The sequence below is a fragment of the Chlorocebus sabaeus genome, chromosome X (assembly GCF_047675955.1).
Source record: "Chlorocebus sabaeus isolate Y175 chromosome X, mChlSab1.0.hap1, whole genome shotgun sequence".
Classification (NCBI taxonomy): Eukaryota; Metazoa; Chordata; class Mammalia; order Primates; family Cercopithecidae; genus Chlorocebus; species Chlorocebus sabaeus.
Genome location: NC_132933.1, coordinates 34031141 through 34055737, shown reverse-complemented (window position 1 = coordinate 34055737; position 24597 = coordinate 34031141). Strand labels below are relative to the sequence as shown.

Genomic DNA, 24597 nt, shown 5'->3' with positions numbered 1-24597 from the left:
AGAAAGAAAGTCAAATGGACTCAGTTAAAGACCTCACTGAATGTAGGAGAACCAATGGGAAACAACGTAAAGCCTTCTGCTAGGACACAAATAAGAGTCCATCTATCTATGTAATCAAGAAATTACTTTGCCTCCTGATCTAAATGCTTGCCTCCAGTCTAGGGCTCAGAAAAAGGCCTGGTTATTTGAACTGGTTGTCAATCAAGGTCCCCTTCATTTTCGCTTTCTTGGCTTCCAGTTCAGCCTAGAAAGAAAAAAAAAAGTGTATGTCTTGATACATGACACAAAATTATCTTCCTTCCTTATTCTAACCAACCCAAACACTCTCCCTTAATGTTTATTTAGTGTACAAACTAGAATCACAGTTCCCAAATCATTATATACCTCTAACATCTACCTTCCAACCTTTCTGATGTTATAGCACACACACAAAAAATGCTATTTGTAGGCAAAATGGGCAAAAAGACAAGGCTGTGGCCATAGGAAATCAGCGCAGCTCAGACTGCGCCACAGCACTCCAGCCTGGGCGACAGAGTGAGATTCCATCTCCAAAATAAATAAAATAAAATAAAATAAAAATAAAATAAATAAAATAAAATATCATCCTAGTTAGGGCTATAACAAGTATCATGATTTAGGGCCCAGATCCTGGGGTCACTACTACAGAGTAGGGTATACTGACAGTCACAGACCAGGGTTATAAAACTGGCAGCCAACTACTCTAGAAACTCCCAACAGATTTCCTAAAAGATTTCCCTGCCTGCTGGAAGGTCTTTCAGACCAAGATATCCAAACGACTGGGCCCCAGCACCTTGCTACCCCCTGCTACTCACCAGCTCTTGCAGTCGCCTCTTGCTCATGCCTTTGCGCTCCAGCTGTTTTTCAATCACTTTGGCATTCTGTGCATATGAGTCAGCAACTTCCCTCTGAAGGAAAAAAGGAGCATCCTTAAACCAGAAGTCTCACCAAGGAATAACAACAAAGACCTTAAGTCATAATGTATACTACTCAAATCATGAAATCATGACTAAAATGGCAGGACTCTGTTCCTTTCCATTCTCCATCTTTTCAGTAATCCAGGAGCATTAGGGTATCTTTTTGAGGGGAGGGAGACGGATTTGGTTTTTTTGTTTTTTGTTTTGTTTTTTTTTTGAGACGGAAACTGACTCTGTTGCCCAGGATGGAGTGCAGTGACATAATCTCAGCTCACTGCAACCTCCACCTCCTGGGTTCAAGTAATTCTTCAGTAGCATTTACATTTTAACCGAAACATTTGTAAAACAGCAGATGACATCTCGCCATCAATATTATACTGAAGAACCATAAAGGTAATTGCTACTACTACTGAGGACAGACTCACAAACCATCAGAGTTGGACTGGAAGGAACCTGAAATCATTCAGTCCAATAGTTTCTCAAATTAAGAGGGATGAGGACTTTGCCCTCTAAGGCATCTCTAAAAATAGTATGTGGGAAAAAAAATCACTGATCTCATCCAACTCCTTCGTTTTCATTTTACAGATGTCTCTGAGATTCAAGGAAACAGGAATGAGCTCACTGTCATAGTTTCTTTTCCTTTTTTTTTTTTTTTTTTTTTTTGAGACAGAGACCTGCTCTGTCCCCAGGCTGGAGTGCAGTGGCGCAATCTCGCCTCACTGCAGCCTCCACCTCCTGGGTTCAAGCGATTCTCATGCCTCAGCCTCCTGAGTAGCTTGGATTACAGTCACGCACCACCACGCCCAGCTAATTTTTTTGTATTTTTAGTAGAAACGGGGTTTCACCATGTTGGCCAGGCTGGTCTTGATCTCCTGACCTCATGATCCACCCGTCTCGGCCTCCCAAACTGCTGGGATTACAGGTATCAGCCACCGCGCCCAGCCCACAGTTTCTTATCAGCAAAGCAGGGTCTAAAAGTGAAGTCTCTAATATTTCCACTACTCCAAGGCTCCAGCTCTAGAGCTGGAGTCTCTAATATTTCCACTACTCCAAGGCTCCAGCTCCCTTTCCTTGCACCCTTCCCCCCAAATTCCAGTTTCCTTAAGACCAGAGACACTTACGGCCTCAATCTCCTCTTCCTCTTCATCAATGGTAGACACAGTGACAGAACTGAACTTGCCCATGTCTTTGGTCCGTTTGGTCATCATCACCTGGAGTGGCAGGCAAGAAGTCAGTCCGGTTCATCGAAACAGGATCCATGAGCCGTGAGTGTGTGCGCACACGCCTGCGTGAGGGGCTGTGGGTACTAGGGGAAACACTACCTCTTTGGGACAGGCTGACCTATTTAAAAGTGCCAATGTTTTTATTTACATATTTTTCTAACATTTGCCATCAAAGGCTCTTTTTTTAATTCTTACTTACTTTATTTTTTTGAAACAGGGTCTCACTCTGTTGCCCAGCCTGGAATACAGTGGTGCAATCATAGCTCACTGCAACCTCAAACTCCTGGGCTCAAGTGATCTTCCTGCCTCAGCCTCACACTTAGCTAGGATTACAGGCATATGCCACCATACCTGGCTAATTTTACATTTTTTGTAGAGACTGGGTCTCGCAAAAAAAAAAAAAAAAAAAAGGACGGAAGGTATAAAAAAGCATCCTTAACACTTAATGTCTCAAGCTTGTATCCAACTCCTGGCCTTAGGCAATCCTCCTGCCTCGGCCTCCCAAAGTACTAGGATTACAGGCAAGAGACACTATGCATGGTCCGTCATGGGATCTTAAAATTTATTTTTAATTACTTTTTTTTTTTTTGAGATGGAGTCTCACTCTTGTTGCCCAGCCTGGAGTGCAATGGCGCGATTTCAGCTCCGTAACCTCCACCTCCTGGGTTCAAGCGATTCTCCTGCCTCAGCCTCCTAAGTAGCTGGGATTACAGGCATGCACCACCACGCCCAGCTAATTCTGTATTTTTAGTAGAGATGGGGTTTCTCCATGTTGGTCAGGCTGGTCTCAAACTCCTGACCTCAGGCGATCTGCCCGCCTCGGCCTCTCAGAGTGCTGGGATTACAGGCGTGAGCCACTGCACCCATCCAATTAATTTTTTTTTTTTTTTTTTTTTTTTGAGACAGAGTCTCGCTCTGTCGCCCAGGCTGGAGTGCAGTGGCCGGATCTCAGCTCACTGTAAGCTCCGCCTCCCGGGTTTATACCATTCTCCTGCCTCAGCCTCCCGAGTAGCTGGGACTACAGGCGCCCGCCACCTCGCCCGGCTAGTTTTTTGTATTTTTTAGTAGAGACGGGGTTTCACCGTGTTAGCCAGGATGGTCTCGATCTCCTGACCTCGTGATCCGCCTGTCTCGGCCTCCCAAAGTGCTGGGATTACAGGCTTGAGCCACCGTGCCCGGCAATTAATTTTTTTTTAAGAGACAGGGTCTTACTGTCACCCAGGCTGGAGTGCAGTGGCACAATCATAGCTGAATGTAACCTCAAACTCCTGGGCTACAGTGATCCTCCCACCTCAGTCTCCTGAGTAGCTAGAACTATAGGTGAACACCATCACACCTAGCCAATTTACTTTTTATTTTTTGTAGAGATAGGGTCTCGCCATGCTGCCCAGGCTGGTCTCAAATTCCTGGCCTCAAGTGATCCTCCCACTTCTGCCTCCCAAAGTGCTGGGATTACAGGCATGAGCCACCATGCCCAGCTTGGAACATAGTTTTTAATTAGCCTAATTCACTGTTTTTAATTGTTCAAAAGAACCATATGTAAAATAACAGATGACATCTCTCCATAAAAAGAGGAAAATTTGAAGGAAAATAATGTGAGTAAAAACCCTACAATTTCTAACCTTATTCATGAGGCAACTGTAGAAAACAGAAAACACATAACAGGTGTTACAATTACATAGCGTCTGTTTATACACAAAAATGGCACCCGATTAATAAAGAATGCATCCATATACATGCTTGAGGGGACGAATACCCCATTTTCCATGATGTGATTACACACTGCATACCCGTATGAAAATATCTCATGTACCCCATAAATATGTGCATCTATGCACCCCCAAATTGTTTTTAACTTTTAAAAAATAAAAATAAAGTATAAGAATATATCCATAAAGAAAAAAGAAAAAGAAATAAAAGCAAGAAAAAGACAAAAAAAAAAGAAATAAAAAGAATACATCCATAAAGAGCAGTTTCTCGTGCACTATAATCTTATTTCAAAACATGAGCTAAATCTAGAGCTATATTAAGCAGTCTCTCTTTCAATGGTTAATTACCTTCTTAGGAGGCTCTTGTTTCTGAGTATATATGTTCGTCTTCCCAAAGCCCTGGCCGAACTTGACTACCGCTCCATCCACAATGAAGGTAACGGGAGCATTCTTCGGCTGGGATTGGTAGAAGAGCGGCAGTCCACACCTGCAATGGCACAGTGAATTTCTGCGAAGTCTCATAATCCAAATTCCCAAAACAGCAATTTGCAAAGTGTGCTTAGACTCTGGGAATATTTCTGTTGGTGGCATAAACTAATGATTGGCTCTTCTCAGTGTTTCCTAAAACTACCTCTACCTGATAAGAATCACTTAGGCCGGGCGTGTTGGCTCACGCCTGTAATCCCAGCACTTTGGGAGGCTGAGGCGGGTGGATCACCTGAGATCAGGAGTTCGAGACCAGCCTGGCCAACATGGCAAAACCCCGTTTCTACTCAAAATACAAAAATTAGCCAGGCGTGGTGGCGGGTGCCTGTAATCCCAGCTACTTGGGAGGCTGACACAGGAGAATTGCTTGAACCTGGGAGGTGGAGGTTGCAGTGACTGGAGGTCGCACCACTGCACTCCAGCCTGGGCAACAAGAGCAAGACTCTGTCTCAAAAAAAAAAAAAAAAAAAAAAAATTCATTTTTCTGGCCATCTGATCAAAGATATAACTTTGACTAGCCTCTTTGGGGAACATATTGGTATTTGTGCTTAGTTGAAGTCTGAAGGCAGTTGAGATTATAAGGATAAAGACACAATGGGGGCCAGGCGAGGTGGCTCAGGCCTGTAATCCCAGCAGTTTTGGAGGCCGAGGTGGGTGGATCAACTGAGGTCAGGAGTTCGAGACCAGCCTGACCAACATGTCAAAACCCTGTCTCTACTAAAAATATAAAAATTAGCCGGGCATGGTGGCATGTGACTGTAATCCCGGCTACTAGAGAGGCTGAGGCAGGATAATCACTTTAACACAGGAGCAGAGGTTGCGGTGACCCGAGATCGCACCACTGCACTCCAGCCTGGGCGACAGAGCAAGACTCCATCTCAAAAAAAAAAAAAAGACATAATGGAGAGTTGTATCCAAATAATTATTTTCCTAACACATTATCCCTCTACTTGCCTATGCTTGGAGAAATCCACATTGTTAATACTTACTTTGCACATTTCTTCCTGTACTGTCGTTCAATGCCTTCAGGTCTGCACAGAAAATGAAAGTTAAAAAATAAAAAGATATGAACAAATCTCATAATGTATCAACTTTACTATCCCATTTCTTCAAACGCTAAGAGGGCCTTTAAAAGGTTTTCATTTTATAGGTCAACTCATTGGTTCAACATTCCTCCCTTCCTGTAACATTTATGGAAGCCCCTGAAATGGGTCAGGTATCTCCCTGACAAAGGAAGAGGAAGAGGAGGAGCAGCATAGTCATAATCACAGGTAGCAATAGTAGTTGCAGTAATAACAACAACAATAATAGCAGCAACCACTTATAAACCCTTTACTATGTGCCAAGAGCTATTCTAAAGCATACATGTATTAACTCAGCTGGGCACGGTGGCTCACGCCTGCAATCCTAGCACTTTGGGAGGCCCAGGTAGGTGGATCATTTGAGTTCGAGACTAGCCTGGCCAACATGGGGAAACCCCGTCTCTACTAAAAATATAAAAATTAGCCGGGCATGGTGGTGGGTGCCTGTAATCCCAGCTACTCAGGAGGCTGAGGCAGGAGAATCACCTGAACCTGGAAGGCAGAGGTTGCAGTGAGCCGAGTTCACGCCACTGCACTCCAGCCTGGGTGACAGAACAAGGTTCCATCTCAAAAAAAAAAAAAAAAGTATACATGTATTAACTCATTTAATCCTTACAACAACTCTGTGAGGTAGGTCATATTATTATTCCCACTTTACAAATGAGGAACCTAGGCCCACAGAGCATTACATGGCTTGCCCAAAGTCGTGGAGCTAGGAAGCAGAGGTTGAATTTAAGCCCAGGCAGTCAAGCTCAAGAGCCCACACAATACCACCTTAGACACCAAGTCATACACACAAGGACTCAATTCCACCCACACGGCTGCTTAACAGAAACCTGGGACTCATCCTTGATTCTTCTCTTCCCCTCATCTCCCACACCTACTTCATCAGCAAATCCTACGGATTTTATCTCCAAGAAAAGATCTTGAATCTGTCTGCTTGTCTCCACGTTCCTGCCACTATCTTAGCCTACACCACCATTATCAACTCCCTGGACGACTGTAACAGCTCCTCCTGACTGGTCTCCTCACTTCCCCTCCCCTTGTTTCAACTTTGTAATAGGCAATATATGCATATGGTATACATAAGAGTATAAAACAAAAAATATCTTCCCCACTCATCCTCCACCCACCCAGTTCCCTTCCCCAGAGGCAAATACTGTTTCTGGTTTCTTCTGTTCATCCCAGAGATAGCTGATGCATATATAAGCAAAGAACTCTGAATGGTACATAAAGAAAATATTTTTTTTCCTTTTTAAAACAAATATACAGTGTTCTCTACTTTCGTTCACTTAAAAATATAACTTGGTTAAATATATATATATTCCTATCAATAGATAAAGAGCTACTTCATTCTTTACAAGGACCACACTGTATTCCTTTGTATAGATGAACCAAAATGTCTTTTACGTGTTGGATGAATTCCTAGAAGTGTGTACATTTTAAATTCTGGTAGATGCTGCCAAATTTCTCTCTATAGAAGTTGAACCAATTTAGACTCACACTACCAATATACTGAGAGTTCCTGTTTCCTTACAGTCTCACCAACACTGTATGCCATTAAATTGCATCACTGCCATTCTCACATGTGAAAAATGGAATCTTTTAATTTGTATTTCTTTTTTTAGGAGTAAAGTTACACATCTTTTCATATATTTAATAGTCATTTGCATTTTCTTTGTTTCGAACTGTTAGTTCATGTCCTTTGTTTATTCAGTGACCTTTTAATTTTACATTAAGGCAACTTGCAAATAATGAAGGGGACTTGTTTATTCTCTAGTTTGTCATTTGTCTTTGACTTTTTCCACCATGTGGAAATTTTAGGTTTTTCTGTGGTCAAACCAATCTTCTTTTCTCACATAATAATTCATACGACTCAATAGCAAATAAATAATTAACCTGATTTTTTAAATGGGCAATGACCTGAATAGACATTTCTCCAAGACATATAAATGGCCAACAGGTATATGAAAAGACTAATCATCAGGGAAATGCAAATCAAAACCATAATGAGGGCCGGACGTGGTGGCTCACGCCTGGAATGCCAGCACTTTTGGAGGCCAAGATGGGCAGATCACTTGAGGCCAGGAGTTCGAGACCAGCCTGGTCAACATGGTGAAACCCTGTCTCTACTCAAAATACAAAAATTAGCCGGGTGTTGTGGCACATGCCTGTAATCCCAGCTACTTGGGAGGCTGAGGCAGGAGAATCGCTTGAACCTGGGAAGCAGAGGTTGCAGTGAGCCAAGCTTGTACCACTGCACTTCAGCCTGGGCAACAGAGTGAGACCCTGTCTCAAAAAAAAAAATAAAATAAAAAAAAAAAAACATAATGAGATATCCCTTCACTCCAGTAGTTAGAATGGCTATTATCAAAAAGACAAGGCTGGGCGCAGTGGCTCATGCCTGTAATCCCAGCACTGTGGGAGGCCAAAGCAGGCGGATCACAAGGTCAGGAGATCGAGACCATCCTGGCCAACATGGTGAAACTCTGTCTCTACTAAAATACAAAAAATTAGCCAGGCATGTTGGCATGCGCCTGTAGTCCCAGCTACTAGGGAGGATGAGGCAGGGGAATCACGTGAACTCGGGAGGTAGAGGTTGCAGTGAGCCGAGATTGCACCGCTGCATTCCAGCCTGGTGGCAGAGTAAGACTCCGTCTCAGAAAAAAAAAAAAGACAAAAGTTAAGTGTTAGGGAGGATGTGGAGAAAAGGGAACCCTTACACACTGCTGGTGTGCTGGTGAAAACATAAATTAGTACAGCCATTATAGAACACAGTATGGGAGATTCCTCAGAAAATTATAGAACTACCCTATGATCCAGCAATCCCACTTCTTGGTATACATCCAAAGGAAATGAGTTCAGTATCTCAAAGAGATATGTGCATTCCCATGCTCATTGCAGCATTATTCACAATAGCCAAGATATGGAAGCAACCTAAATGTCTATCAATGGCTAAGTGGATAAAGAAAAGGTGGCATGCACGCACACAGGCACACACAACAGAATATTATTCAGCCTTACGAAAAGAAGGAAATCCTGCCATTTGTGATAATATGGATGCCTTGGAGGACATTATGCTAAGTGAAATAAGCAAAACACAGAACGACAAATACTGCATGACCTCACTTGTTTGTGGAATCTAAAATAGTCAAACTCAATAGAAGCAGAGAGTAGAATGGTGATTGCCAGGGGCTGAAGGTGGAGGAAATGGGAGGTTGTTGTTCAACAGGTATAAAGTTTCTGTTACGCAAGATAAGTAAGTTTTGGAGATCTAATGTACAGCATCATAACTATAGTTAACAATACTGTATTGTACATTCTAAATTTTTTAAGTATTCTCACTACCTACACACACAAAGAAAATGGTAATTGTGAGGTGACAGATACATTCATTAGCTTAATTGTGGTGATATTTCACAATGTACATGTATATCAAAATATCAAGCTGTATCCCTTAAACATATACAATTTTTGTCAATTATACCTCAATAAAGCTAAAAAGAATTAACACATCATATTGATAGAATGAAAGAGAAAAACACAATCATTTCAATAGACACATAGAAAAAGTGCTTGACAAAATTCAAAATCCCTTCAATATACTAAGAATAGAAGGGAACTTCCTCTACCTAATAAAGGACATCTCTGAAAAACCCACATCTGTTTACCCACGTCTTAGCGCATTTTCTGTTGCTGTAACATAATACCACAGACTGGATAATTTATGAATAAAAGAAATTGATTTCTCACAGTTCTGAAAGCTGGGAAGCATAAGAGCATGGCTCCAGCATTGGGCAAGGGCCTTCATGCTGCATCATAACATGGCGGAAGGGCAAGTGAGTGTGAGAAAGCTTGGTTTTAAAACAAAGCCGCTCCTGCAATAACAGACCTACTCACATGCCAGCAACATTAATCCATGCATAAGAGCAGAGCCTCATTAATTCATTCATAGGGCAGACAGATTAAGTTTCCAACACATGAACTTTTGGGGAACACATTCAAATCATAACAGCACATAAACTAACATCATACTTTATGGTGAAAGACTGAAAGCTTTCTCCCTAAAATCAGGAACAAGATAAATATGCCACTCTCACTACTTCTATTCAACACTTAGAATAAATTTAACAAAAGAAGTGCAAGAAATGTACACTGAAAACTAAAAAGTATTACCAAAAGAAATTAAAGAAGACCTAAATAAATGTAAACACATTTTGATGTTCATGGATTGCAAGACTTAATATTGTTAAGGTGGCAATATTCCTCGAAAGAATTTCCAGATTCAACACAATCCCTTTCAAAATCCCAGCTGGCTTTTTCACAGAAATTTAAGCTGATCCTAAAATTAATATGGAATTGGAAGAAATCCAGTACAGCCAAAGCAATCTTGAAAAACAAAAACAAAGTTGGAGAACTCACACTTCCCAATTTCAAAACTGACTAAAAAGCTACAGTAATAAAGACAGGGTGGTACTGGCATAAGGACAGACATACAGGTCAATGGAATAGAACTGAGAGTCTAAAATAAACCCATACATATATGGTTAACTGATTTTCAACAAGGGTGCCAAGACCATTAAGGGAGAAAAACCCAGTCTTTTTAACAAAAGGTCCTGGGACAACTAGATAGCCACATGCAAAAAGATGAATTTAGCCCCCTACTATACACAAAAATTAACTCAAAATGAATGACAGACCTACATGTAAGTAGTAAAATTATAAAACTCTTAGAAGAAAACACAGCTGCAAATCTTCATATGCTTGGATTAGGCAAACATTTCTTCTTTATTTTTGAAACAGATTCAGGCTGTGTCCCCCAGTTTGGAGTACAGTGCTACAATTTCGGCTGGCTCACTACAACCTCCACCTACCTACCGGGTTCAAGTGATTCTCTTCTACCTCAGCCCCAAGTAGCTGAGACTACAGGTGTACACCACCACGCCTGGTTAATTTTTGTATTTTTAGTAGAGATGGGGTTTCGCCATGTTGGCCAGGCTAGTTTCAAACTCCTGGCCTCAAATGATTCACCCACCTCGGCCTCCCAAAGTGCTAGGATTACAAGCATGAGCCACCATGCCTGGCCATTTCTTAGATATGACGCCCAAAGCACAAGCAATGGAAGAAAAAAATCAGATAAATAGGATAAAAATTTAAAACTTGTGTGCTTCAAAGAATATCATCAAAAAAGTGAGAAAACAATTCACAGAATGAAATAAAATATTTGCAAATTATATATACGATAAGGGACTAGTATGCATAATATAGAATTCTTACAACTAAACAACAGAAAGACAAATACACCAATTTAAAAATGGGGGCCGGGCGCGGTGGCTCACACCTATAATCCCAGCACTTTGGGAGGCCAAGGCAGGTGAATCACCTGAGGTCAAGAGCTCGAGACCAGTCTGACCAACATGGTGAAACCCAGTCTCTACTAAATACAAAAAATTAGCCAGGCATGGTGGTACGTGCCTGTAATCCCAGCTACTCAGGAGGCTGAGGCAGGAGAATCACTTGAACCCAGGAGGCGGAGATTGCAGTGAGCCGAGATTGCAACACTGCATTCCAGCCTGGGCAACAAGAGTAAAACTCCGTCTCAAAAAAAAAAAAAAAAAAAGAATTTCTATCTACTTCCTGTGTTTCCCCGTCCTTCCTAAGGTTCCCCTCCAACTTGACTGGCCAGGGCAGAGAGGAGGGAGGAACGATGAAGCGGGCAGGCAGGCAGTACAACTGAGGCAGATGGTCTATTGGTGAATGCCAGCTGTTTGGGAAAAACTCTGTCAAACTGGGTTTTTCCTCTGATCTCATACCACAACAACCCTCAACACAGAAGACGACTTCTGTGACCAAATGTGTGTGGGGAAAACCCCACACTCCAATAAATGGATGCCAGCTAGGTGTCCTCCAATTCAGTTCTGACACTGTCTACTCGGACAGTGTCAGATACCACAGGTTGAGGGCTTGGACCCCAAGACCGGCCACCAACCAGATACCAGTCGCAAGTCTAGGCTTCCAAAACTTTTTTTTTTTTTTTTTAAGACTGAGTCTCACTCTGTGACCCAGGTTGGAGTGCAATGGCACATCTCGGCAAATTGCAACCTCCGCCTCCCAGGTTCAAGCGATTCTCCTGCCTCAGCCTCCCGAGTAGCTAGGACTCCAGGTGTGTGCCACCACACCTGGCTAATTTTTTGTATTTTTAGTAGAGACGGGGTTTCACCGTGTTAGTCAGGATGGTCTCGATCTCCAGACCTCATGATCCACCTGCCTCAGCCTCCCAAAGTGCTGGGATTACAGGCATAAGCCACCACACCCGGCCGCCCGCCTAATTTTTGTAATTTTTTTTGTAGAGACAGGGTTTTGCCATGTTGGCCAGGCTGGTCTCGAACCCCTGACCTCAAGTGATCTGCTGTTCTGAGTGATCAACTGTTCTGAGTTGACCTCAAGTGATCTGCTGACCTCAAGTGACCCCTGACCTCAAGTGATCTGCTGTTCAAGTGATCAACTGTTCTGAGATTACTGGCGTGAGCTGCCATGCCAAGCCAGGCCTCCAGAACTTCTGACCAACTAGCTTCAAGTTGGGGTTCCCACGACCCCCTCTTTGGGTTCGATTAATTTGCTAGTGTGGCTCACAGAACTCAGGGAAATAGTTAATGTTTATCAGTTAACTATAGAGGATATCACAAAGGATACAGAGAAGAGATGCGCAGGGTGAGGTAAGGGGCAAGTGGTGTGGAGCTTCCATGCCCTCCCTGGGCACAGCACCCTTCAGGAACCTCCACGTATTCAGCCATCCAGAAGCTTCCTAAACCCTGCCCTCCTGGGTTTTTATGGTAGCTTTGTTAGAGACATGATTGACAACCATGTAGAAATGTGATTGGATGAAAAGCACATGATCTAAACCCAGCAAGGCCTGTCTGTTCAGACTTTTCTTGGCCTCTGTGCAGCATTCCTTTCTATAGGGCAGAGGTGTCCAATCTTTTGCACAACCTTGCAAACATACTAAAACCACTGAATCATACACTTTAAAATGGTGACTTTTATGGTATGTAGATTATAACTCAATTTAAAAGAAACTAAATCTCAGCTGGGTGCAGTGGCTCACGCCTGTAATCCCAGCACTTTGGGAGGCTGAGGTAGGCAGATCACCTGAGGTCAGGAGTTCAAGACCAGCCTGGCCAACATGGTGAAACCCTGTCTCTACAAAAATTAACCAGGCATGACGGTGGGTGCCTGTAATCCCAGCTACTCAGGAGGCTGAAGTGGAAGAATTGCTTGAACCCGGGAGGCGGAGGTTGCAGTGAACAGAGATCGTGCCATTGTATTCCAGCCTGGGTAACAGAGTAAGACTCTATCTCAAAAAAAAAAACGAAAACAGAAACGAAATCTCTGAGTCTCTGAGGGTAAAGCTGAGGCATCCGAATTAAAAAACAAAACAAAACAAAACAAAAACTCCTCCAGATGATTCTGGCACACAGCGAAGGTTGAGAATCACTTTGCTAAGGTGTACATGAAAAGTAGAGTTGCTAAGGCATATATTATATGCATCTTTAGCTATGCTGGATGTTGCCAAAGTGCTCTGCAAAGTCATTATAACTATTTACGGTCTTTCTGGTACTGTAGGAGACTTCCAGTTGCTCTTTGACAACACATGGGTATTATTTTCCCAATTGAAGGATAAGGAAATTGGGGGCCTAAAAGATTACTCGCCCAAAGTCACAAAGTGGTACTGCTTGGGATATAACTATACAGACTGTGCTGACCATCATCTTTAACATTCTGCCTCTCCATTTACAAGTATTACTTATGTCAAAGGTGCTCCAATTCACTGACATCACGGGACCAGGGCACTAACAATATTATTGGTTCTGTATACCCTGTCTGGTCCCACTGGGACTAAATTCAACCCCATACTAAAGGGAGAGATTCACCACACGGAGAATGAACTTCTCCTAGAATCCTGAAGTCAGCCAATCCCATAAGTTCAAGCTTTCAAAACGCATAGAAATATCAAATAAATGGGGCTACATATTTCTCAATGAGTTAATCTTCAAGTACCAATGACAAGCTGGATTTTGTCAAGCTTATAAAAATGTATCTAACTATGTGCCAAGAAGCAGGCAAGATGTCTGTCCTAAGGGTTTCAGAAAAATAAGGCAGGGTTCCTGCTCTCAAAAAGTTCATCTTATTGAAATGAGACTTTAATGTAAATGAGGTAAGAATTTCAAGTGGTATGACTATAAAGAAGTGATTAACATGAGCTAGATGTTTGGGATAATTGACCTTGATTTTCTTTCCTATCCTGAATCTCAAGGAATATATGAGATAGGGAAGACTCAGTGACCAAAAACAAAACAAAACATTCTCGGCTGGGCACAGTGGCTCACGCCTGTAATCCCAGCACTTTGGGAGGCCAAAGCGGGTGGATCATTTGAGGTCAGGAGTTCGAGATCAGCCTGGCCAACATGGTGAAACCCTGTCTCTACTGAAAATACAAAAATTAGCCAGGCATGGTGGTGCGTGCCTATAATCCCAGCTACTCAGGAGGCTGAGGCAGGAGAATCACTTCAACCCAGGAGGTGGAGGTTGCAGTGAACCGAGATTGCGCCACTGCACTCCAGCCTGGGCAACAGAGTGAGACTTCATCTCAAGAAAAAAAAAAAATTCTCCATTCTGGCTGTGGTAGCTAGCCTCTAAGGTGGCCCCCAATGATCCTTGTCCCTGGTACTAACACCCTTGTACAGTCACCTCCCACAATGAATAGCGCTGACTTGTGACACCAAAAGGACATCACAGAAACAACTGTGCATGCCTTCTGAGTCATAGCCATAAAACACACTGCGCCTTTTGCCTTGCTCTCCTGAATTACTTACATTGTGGGAATCCAGCTGCCATATCATGAGGATACTCAAGCAGCCTTATGGAAAGATCCCTGTGGTGAGAAACAGGCTTCTTGCCAACAGTTAGCACTCAGCTGCCTACCATGGTAGGAAGAAGAATCTCCAGCCCTAATCAAGATTTCAGGCCAGGCATGGTGGCTCACACCTGTAATCCCAGCATTGTGGGAGGACAAGGCAGGGGGATTGCTTGAGCCTAGGAGTTCAGGAACAGCCTGGGCAACATAGGAAGACCCTGTCTTTACAAAAAAAATTAAAAATTAGCCAGGCATGGTGGCACATGCCCATGGTCCCAGCTACTCAGGAGGCTGAGGTGGGAGGATCACTTGAGCCCAGGAGATCGAGGCTGCAGTGAGCTGTGATTGTGCCACTGCACTCTAGCCTGGGTGACAGAGTAAGACCCTGTCTCAAAAAAAAAAAAGACTTCAGATGACTGTTTACATGGTCATCTTCTTAATCGCAGCTTCATGAGACCAGAACAACCTAGCTAAGCTTGCTCTTGAATTGCTGAAAAGATATAAAATGATAAATGTTTGTTCTTTAAAAAAAAAAAAAAAATCAAGAGAGTACTAGAAGATGAGGATGGACAGATCATAGAGTGCATTCAGGCTTAGATTTTTATCCAGCCAACTAGGAGTGTTTTCCTTGTACTCCACAATGATCCCTAAATGAAATCAGATGGGGAGGAAGGAGGAGTCTTTAATGGATTGGGCTAGACTCCTCCCTACTCAGAACAGCTTTCTGTTTATCAGTCTTATTTATTTATACTTCTGGGTAAGAATGTAATTAAAGAAAGGATTTTTCATCTAAAAATGTTTGAAAGGCATTGCTATAAGTGATGAAGAGTCACTAACAGATTTGAAGCAGGTGACTGACATAATGTGTATTTCAGATAATTCAAGCAGTAGAGGATAGACTGAAGAAGAGCAAAACTATAGACCAAAAGACCAGGTAAGATGCCACTTCAGTAGTCTAAGCAAGTGATTCTGGGTATTGGAATAATGGCAGTGCAGCAGGGCTGAACAGGAGGAAGCAGCCACAAAAGAGACTAGAAGACAGAATCGACAGTACGTGGTGAGTGACTAGATGTATGCAGGGGATGGTGGGATGGTGGGGACAGATGAGACAAAGAGAGACTGACTCCTAGATTTCTCGCTGGGCCACTGCACGAATCCTTGTGTCATCATAAGAAGAAGGAAAAGAAGGACTAGTATTTGGCTAATAGTAATAGAGACCTGACTGCAATGGCTTCAACAAAAGAGCTTGTTCTCTCATGTAAAAGACATCAGGAGGAAGGCAGTTCTGAGCACTGGTTGAGACCCAAGGATAGCAGGGCAAAGGCTCTGCAATTCTTGTGGCCTCTCCTTCCCAGTCCCAGACTGGCTGCTAGTACTCCAATTATCATGTCCATTTCCTAAGAAGCAGGATGGAATAAGGATAAAAGGGTAAAAAAGGCTTGAGGTCACCCATCAACTGACATCTACTTCCATCTCTTTTGCTTGGCCAAAGCTAAGTCATATTCAGAATCTTAGTTGTTGTGGGGAAGGGACTGGAATATGCACCCTAACTTTACAGACACTCATGTATAGGAGGGTGTAGCAGAAGAGTGTCAGAGTGGTGCTGAGTGAATCAATCTGTGGTATTGTCCACAGTAGAGAAATGATGAGTTTGGCCTTCATCATGTTGGATCTGAAAGGTAGGACATCAGGTAAAGAGGTAGAGTAGGCAACTGGCTACACAGTTCTGGGATACAGGAAGGCACAGTAGGCAGATTTAGATTTTATCATCAGCATAAGTGTAACTAATGCCATGTAAGGTGACAAGAATGCCCAAGGAAGGCATAAAGAGAGCAGGGACAAAAGCAAGATCAGAGCCGTGTGGAATACCAATACTTGAGAGGCAGGCAGAAGAAAAAGAATCCAAAGGATTGAGAAGGCCAAAGAAGGAGAAGGAGGCTCACAAGAGCAGTTTCACATGGTGAAACCCTGTCTCTACTAAAAATACAAAAAGTAGCCAGGCATGGTGGTGCACAACCGTAATCCTAGCTACATGGATGGCTGAGGCAGGAGGATTACTTGAACCCAGGAGGCAGAGGTTGCAGTGAGCTGAGATCGCGTCACTGCACTCCAGCTTGGGCGACAGAGCAAGACTCCATCTCAAAAAAAAAAGAAAGAAAGAAGGAAAGAAAACACGTAGCTAGATGTCAGCCTATAGCTTTTTCTGGTTCAACACTAAAGTTTCATAAGGGCAGGATTCTTTGCTGTTTACTGGTTGTACTGGATTAGATAGTGACCCTTAAAAATTCACATTCTGGCCGAGCACAGTGGCTCATACCTGTGATCCCAGCACTTTGGGAGACCGAGGTGGGAGGATCACTTGGGTCCAAGAGTTTGAGACGAGCCTGGCCAACATGGTGAAAACCCGTTATCTACTAAAAATACAAAAACTAGCCAGGCATGGTAGCATGCACCATCTCAAAAAAAAAAAAGAAAGAAAAAAGAAAAAAAATTCACATCCGTTCAGGAACCTCGGAATGTGACCTTATTTGGAAATAGTGATGTTGCAGATACAGTTAAGTTAAAATGATGTCATACAGGAGGAGGATGGGCCCTTAATCCAATATGATTGGTGCCCTTCTAAGAAAAGAACAGGCAAAGGGACAATACCATGTGACGATACAAGCACTGACTGGAGTGATGCATTTACATTACAAGCCAAGGAATGCCAAGGATTGTTGGTAAACGCCAAAAACCAGGAATGAGGCAAGGAAGAATTCTCCCCTACAATCTTGAGAGACAGCATGGACTTACCAACACCTTGGTTTCAGACTTCTAGCCTCTACAACTATTAAACAATTTCTATTGTTTTAGGCCACCCAGTTTGTAGTACTTTATTTTTTTTATTTTTTGAGACAGAGTCTTACTCTGTCACCCAGGCTGGAGTACAGTGGCACAATCTCAGCTCACTGCAACCTCTGCCTCCCCATTCAAGCAATTCTCCTATCCCAGCATCCCGAGTAACTGGGATTACAGGCACACGCACCACCATGCCCAACTAAATTTTGTATTTCTAGTAGAGATGGGAGTTCACTACGAACTCCCGGTCTCAGGTGATCCACCCACCTCAGCCTCCCAAAGTGCTGGGATTACAGGCGTGAGCCACCACACCCAGGCTGTAGTACTTTATTATGGCAGTTCTAGAAAACTAATACACTGGAATATTCCAGACTTCTAGGATAGTATCTGGAACACAGTAGGAACTCAGTAAATGAAATATTTGTTGCATGAATGGATGGATATTTTAATTCCTAGGATTGACCCTTCCATGACTTCTAGCACCTGCTGGTAACCATTCCCTAGTCACACCCGCACACACTTCTTGATACTCTCTCCTCTGTTTTCCACATCACCAGGTTCTTCTGGTTCTGTTCCAATTCTTTTGTCTGCCTTTTAAATATTCAGTCTTCTCTGATTGCTCCACACTCTGTAATTTTATCCCTTCCCAGGTTTCAATTTCCCATACATACCAAGGACTCCCAAATCTAAAACAGAGCTAACCACATCACACCGCTGCTTAAAAAACAGAGATGGGCCGGGTGCAGTGGCTCACGCCTCTAATCCCAGCACTCTGGGAGGCAGAGGCAGGTGCATCGTCTGAGGTCAGAATTTCGAGACCAGCCTGGCCAACATAGTGAAACCCCATCTCTACTAAAAATACAAAAAATTAGCCAGGCGTGGTGGCAGGTGCCTGTAATCCCAGCTACTCGGGAGGCTGAGGCAGGAGAATCACTTGAACCTGGGAGGTGGAGGTTGCAGTGAGCCAAGATCACACCATTGCACTCCAGCCTGGGCAACAAGAGCAAAACTCTGTCCAAAAAAAAAAAAAAAACAAAAACGGAGATGGCTCTTCATTGCTTACAGATTAAGGCCAAACTTGACCACTTCAGTACTTTACTCTGTCCTCACCCTAGTATGCATCAACCCCTTCCTGTAAAGTAACCTGTGCTCCAGTCACAAAGGACAATTCAGGTTTCTAAAGCACACCATGTTTGATGTTTTTAATGCTTCCATATTCCTTCCACCCGGAATGCTCTTCATTCCCTTCATCTACTTGGTGAAATCCTAGTTCAGGCTAAACACAAATGCCATCATCTTTTGAAGACTTTCCTGGCCACCATTCAGGACAAATGACCCACTCCCACCTGTTTTTCCTTGTGTTCAGAAGACCATCACAACAGGAGTCATTCCCTCAAAGTCACGAGCTCTTTAATGGTAAAAATCATACCTTATTCATCTTCACAGATCCAGTACCTAGCTCAGTGCCTGGCACATGGTATGCTCCACAAGATTACAGGTTGAATGAACTCATTCAAACCTGTACATTGTAAACACACTACAGCTATCAAATGGCAATGGAGGGGCCGGGCACAGTGGCTTACGCCTGTAAACCCAGCACTTTGGGAGGCCAAGGAGGGAGGATCACTTGAGGACAAGAGTTCGAGACCAGCCTGGCCAACATGGTGACACCTCGTCTCTACTAAAAATACAAAAATTAGCGGGGCGTGGTGGTGCACGCCTGTCATTCCAGCTATCAGGGAGGCTGAGGTAACAGAGTTGCTTGAATCTGGGAGGTGGAGGTTGCGGTAAACCGAGGTCACACCACTGCACTCCAGCCTGAGCAACAGAGTGAGCGAGACTCTATCTCAAAAAAAAAAAAAAAAAAAAAAGCAATGGAATCACATCTGAGCACCATTTCAACAAAGCACAATAAAGATATTACTACATTAACAGAAGTTAGAAAACCACCACAAATGTCAAAGTATTGGGCCCAACTGACCTGTTCAACAATAGATGTGATATTTATATTATTCAGAAACAGACTCCAACACAATAGGGAAATCCTAAACAGGGAGCATCAACCTCTTACCTCCGCAGATACATAGTCTCCTCGTCTTCTGTGTTACAAAACTTATGGGCATGTTTGGCAGCATCAATCACACGGGACCGGTCCCGGGGCCTCATGGGCAATTTCTCTAACTGGCAGTCTGAAGGAATGGAGAGATTTGGTCACTAGAGTCACGGCAAAATATAGCAAATGAGTCACTGCAAAATATCCTGAGAAGTTTTGAGTGAGGTCTCTAGCACTAGAATTTTCTACTGCAATTACTATGCTTATTGAAACCCATTACTGAATGTTCCGACTAAAACTGACTTTCTGTCAGGAGATCTTGGTATTTGGTCCCAGCTCTGCTACTACCCTGGTGATCTTTGGCAAATCACTTCCTCCTTCAGAGACTTTTGCCTCATTTGAAAGATGAGTAGATGGTATTATCTCAAAAGTCCTTCCCAGTACTGCAATTCAGGTTTCTATGAGGATTTCTGTGATCATAGTACACTTGGTTTGTGTTATAATGCATTAGAATCAGAAGACACAATCCAGCATACTGGAATGCCTACGAGGAAGCACTGGGAAAAGTGGGTGTGTGCTAAGAAAAGGAGAGAGGCTGGGCGTGGTGGCATGCACCTATAGTCCCAGCTACTGAGAAGAATGAGGCAGGGCAATGGCTTGAGACCAGGGGTGCAATGCTGTCATGTCCCATGATTCTGCCTGTGAATAGCCACTGTACTCCTGCCTGGGCAACACAGCGAGACCCTGTCTCTGTATAAAAAAAAAAAAAAAAAAGAGGCCAGGCAAGGTGGCTCACACCTGTAATCCCAGCACTTTGGGAGGCCAAGACGGGCAGATCACCTGAGGTCAGTAGTTCAAGACCAGCCTGGCACAGCTACTTGGGAGGCTGAGGCAAGAGAATCGCTTGAACCCAGGAGGCAGAGGTTGCTGTGAGCCAATATCACGCCATTGCACTCCAGCCTGGGCAACAGAGCGAGACTCTGTCCAAAAAAAAAAAGCGGGGGGGAGAGAGAGGGTAAGTGATTATATAGTATACAAATGATCCGGCCGGGCGCGGTGGCTCAAGCCTGTAATCCCAGCACTTTGGGAGGCCGAGACGGGCGGATCACGAGGTCAGGAGATCGAGACCATCCTGGCTAACACAGTGAAACCCCGTCTCTACTAAAAAATACAAAAAAAAATAGCCGGGCGAGGTGGCGGGCGCCTGTAGTCCCAGCTACTCGGGAGGCTGAGGCAGGAGAATGGTGAAAACCCAGGAGGCGGAGCTTGCAGTGAGCTGAGATCCGGCCACTGCATTCCAGCCTGGGTGACAGAGCAAGACTCCGTCTCAAAAAAAAAAAAAAAAAAAAACAAATGATCCATCCTAGTTGGAGGAATTTTAATCTGATAACAATGAAAACACAGTAAACAAATTAGGTACAGTTGTAAAGCAGATTGAAAATTGATATAATGGGTCAGGCGCGGTGGCTCACGCCTGTAATCCAGCACTTTGGGAGGCCGAGGTGGCAGTGGATCACCTGAGGTCAGGAGTTCGAGACCAGCCTGACCAATATATAGTGAAACCCTGTCTCTACTAAAACATACAAAAATTAGTGGGGCATGGTGGCACACACCTCTAGTCCCAGCTACTTGGGAAGCTGAGGCAGAAGAATCACTTGAACCCGGGAGGCAGAGGGTTGCAGTGAGCTGGGATCACACCACTGCACTCCTGCCTGGGCAACAGAGCAAGACTCCGTCGCTCAAAAAAAAAAAAGAAAAAAAAGAAAATTTATGTAATGCAAATTAAATACCTAAAGGATAACAGAGAAAGTCAAGTGGTCAGAGTAATTCAAGATGAATAGAGGAGATGAAGAGAGGAGTTAGAGAACGTTACGCAGTTTACATGTCAGCTCATTTACTCTTCACAATGAATGGTTAAAGTAGAGATTTGTTGTTCCTGTTTTAAAGATGAAGGAACTGAAGTTATAAAGGGTAAGAGATACACCATGCATCTAATAAGAAGTAGAACAAGAATTCAGATCCAACTCTAAGTGATTCAAAAGCCCATGCTGTTTCCACCACACCTCCTTACCAAGAATTAATTTCTTCGATAAATATGTGAGGGCCCTCTAGGTAGCAGGCACTGTTCTAACACTGTGCTAAAGATTCAGCAAACAACAAAGCAGATAAAGTCTCCCCCCTGGCCAGGCACGGTGGCTCACGCCTGTAATCCCAGCATTTTGGGAAGCCAAGGCAGGTGGATCACCTGAGGTCAGGAGTTCGAGACCAGCCTGGCCAACATGGTGGAACCCCATTTCTACTAAAATTACAAAAATTAGCCAGGCGCGGTGGCTCACACCTGTAATCCCAGCACTTTGGGAGGCCGAGGCCGGCAGACCACCTGAGGTCAGGAGTTCAAGACTGGCCTGACCAACATGGAGAAACCCCGTCTCCACTAAAAAAATACAAAATTAGCTGGGCATGGTGGTGTATGCCTGTAATCCCAGCTACTTGGGAGGCTGAGGCAGGAGAATCGCTTGAATCCGGAAGATGGAGGTTACAGTGAGCTGAGATCACGCCACTGTACTCCAGCCTGGGCTACAAGAGCTAGACACTGTTTCAACAACAACAAAAAAAGTCTCGGCCCTGATGCAGCTTCCATTCTAGTGTAAGAGGCAACATATTTTAAAATAATTATAATATGATCTTGGGCAATGGTTAAGTGCTAAATATTAAGCACGGTAAGAGGACAAAGTGACAGGGATGCTGTTTTAGATAAGGTAATCAGGGAAGGGTTCTCTAAGGAAATGACATTTCAGTAGAGACCTGAATGAAGTAAGGAGGGACTGAGGGAAAAGTTTTTGGGGAAGAAGAAATACCAATTCCAAAGGCACTGGGGGGCCGGAACACTTTTGACATGATGGAGAAAAAGCAAAAAGGCCACTGTGGCTGAAGTGCAATGAGCAAGGGGAAGACTGTTAGGGCATGAAGCCTGAGAGGTAGCCACAGGCCTGATCAAGGGTCTTGGTATGGATGGACTTTGGTTTTATTCTCAGTCTTATATGAAACCACTGGTTTTGAACAGGACTCTGGCTACTATGTAGAAAACAGTGGAAGCAACGAGAGCAAGAGACTATGGTGCCAATCCAGGTGAAAGATGGTAGTAGCTTGGACTACAGTGTTAGAAGTGGAGGTGGTAGGCTGGCCGCGGTGGCTCACACCTGTAATCCCAACACTTTGGGAGGCCTAGGTGGGTGGATCACTTGAGGTCAGGAGTTCAAGACCAGCCTGGCCAACATGGTGAAACCCCGTCTCTACTAAAAATACAAAATTAGCCGGGCGTGGTGGCACATGCCTGTAATACCAGCTAGTAGGGAGGCTAAGGCAGGAGAATCACTTGAACCTGGGAGGCGGAAGTTGCAGTGAGCTAAGATCACGCCATTGCACTCCACCCTGGGCAAGAAGAGCAAAACTCCGTCTCAAAAAAGAAAAAAAAATTAGCCGGGCCTGGTAGCCTGTACTACTTGAGAGGCTGAGGCAGGAGAATCGCTTGAACCCGGGAGGCGGAGGTTGCAGTGAGCTGAGACCGCACCACAGCACTCCAGCCTGGGTGACGGAGTGAGACTCTGTCTCAGACCAAAAAAAAAAAGAATGGAGGTGAAAAGAAGCAGTCAGATTCTGCATAATTTTCATGAAAGCACCTGCAGGATTTCCTTATGGACTGGACAGATGTAAGGTATGTGACAGAGAGAAGTCTTGACTGATTCCAGGTTTTGGTCTGAGATACTGGATGAATAGTGATACTACTGACTGCAATAGGGATGACTGTAAGAGAAACAATTGGAGAGCGGGTGTAGAGGGTCATGAATTCAATTTTCAGCACGATATATTTGAGAGGCCCATTAGACATTCAAGTGGAGATGTTGAATAGGCAATTGAAGTCTGAGGAGAGGTGCAGGTTAAAGATGAACATCTGGGAGTTACCAGCACGTCGGTTGTATTTAAAGCTTAGGAATGAATGAGATCACCTAGGGGGTGGGTACAGAGTGAGAATAGGTGAGAGTACTGAGCTATATGGCCTTGGAATGCCTAAAAATCTGAGAGAGAAAAGGGAGCCAGACAAGAAGGGGAAAAATCTAAGGCCAGGCGTGGTGGCTCACGCCTGTAATCCCAGTACTTTGGGAGGCCAAGGCGGGTGGGTCACCTGAGGTCAGGAGTTCGAGACCAGTCTGGCCAACGTAGTGAAACCCTGTCTCTACTAAAAATACAAAAATTAGCCAGGCGTGGTGGCGGGCGCCTGTAATCCCAGCTACTCGGGAGGCTGAGGCAGGAGAATCACTTGAATCCGGGAGGCAGAGGTTTCAGTGAGCCGAGACTGCGCCACTGCACTCCAGCCTGGGCGGCAGAGTGAGACTCCATCTCAAAAAAAAAAGGAAGAAAAAAAAAAAGAAGAAGAAGGGGAAAAATCTGAGGTAGGAGGAAAATCAGGTGAGTATGGAGTCTTGGAAGCAAATAAAAAACGTGTTGCAAAAAGAATGAAATGATTACCTCTGTCAAATCCCACTGAGAGAAGAATTAAAATGAACATTGGTAACTGACCACTAGAACTGTTAACACGGAGTTCAGTTAGTAATTCTGCCAAATACGGTTAAGATGATGAGGTGGGAAGGAAAGCCTACCTGAAGTGAGGTCAGGAGAGAATGAGAAGTCAGGATGTAGAGACAGCCAATATAGGCAACTCTTTTGAGAAGCTTTGCTATAAAAGAAGCAACGAAATGGGGTTATAGCTGGAGGGGAATACAGGATCAAGGGAGGGTTTTATTTTTGTTTGCTGTAATGTAAGAGCAACTGCAGCATCTTGGTATCCAGCAGAAACGTTATAAAGTTTCTAGAGGGAGTAGTTTTTGAAGACAGTGGATTAAGAGGGAAATACAATATGTTTGTGTTTCTATTTTTGTTTCCCTTAAGGAGTTTAGTTTTGAGGAAGGTCTGGATACAGAGTCACAAGGCTAAACAAAAAACAGGAAAAAAATATGCCCTGGAGTGGGGCGGGGATGTGTAGGGAGGATTTCGTCGGAAAGAGAAAACCCACCAATCTTCGTTGAGAAGTGGTTCCCAGATCACAGTCAGAGGAAATTCGCCTTCAAGAACCCGAAGTCTGGTTCCTGGCAGACGCCCCCGCAGTTCCCAGCTACTCACCCAGCACTAGGACCATCTGGCCGCACAAACAGTAGTAAACATGGAGGGGCTTCTCGCCGTCGTCATATTCCTCCCGGTCCCGAGTGTCAGAGCAGACTACTGACCGAGACACTACTTTCGGCATGGTTCCCAGGAGCAATCTGAAGACTCTACGCCAAGAAGAGGGTCGCGCTGAAATG

At 43.9% G+C, this 24597-nt stretch overlaps 1 protein-coding gene across 1 annotated transcript; it reads right to left on the bottom strand.

Moving 5' to 3' along the window:
* Positions 1-24597, bottom strand: STEEP1 (STING1 ER exit protein 1). The gene is made up of 7 exons (XM_008019421.3): positions 24419-24597; positions 19259-19376; positions 5343-5384; positions 4216-4354; positions 2057-2146; positions 834-926; positions 1-244 (listed from the first exon to the last, which is right to left on the bottom strand). The coding sequence occupies exons 1-7, from the start codon at positions 24540-24542 to the stop codon at positions 182-184; spliced, it is 669 nt and encodes a 222-aa protein (XP_008017612.1). The 5' UTR covers positions 24543-24597; the 3' UTR covers positions 1-181.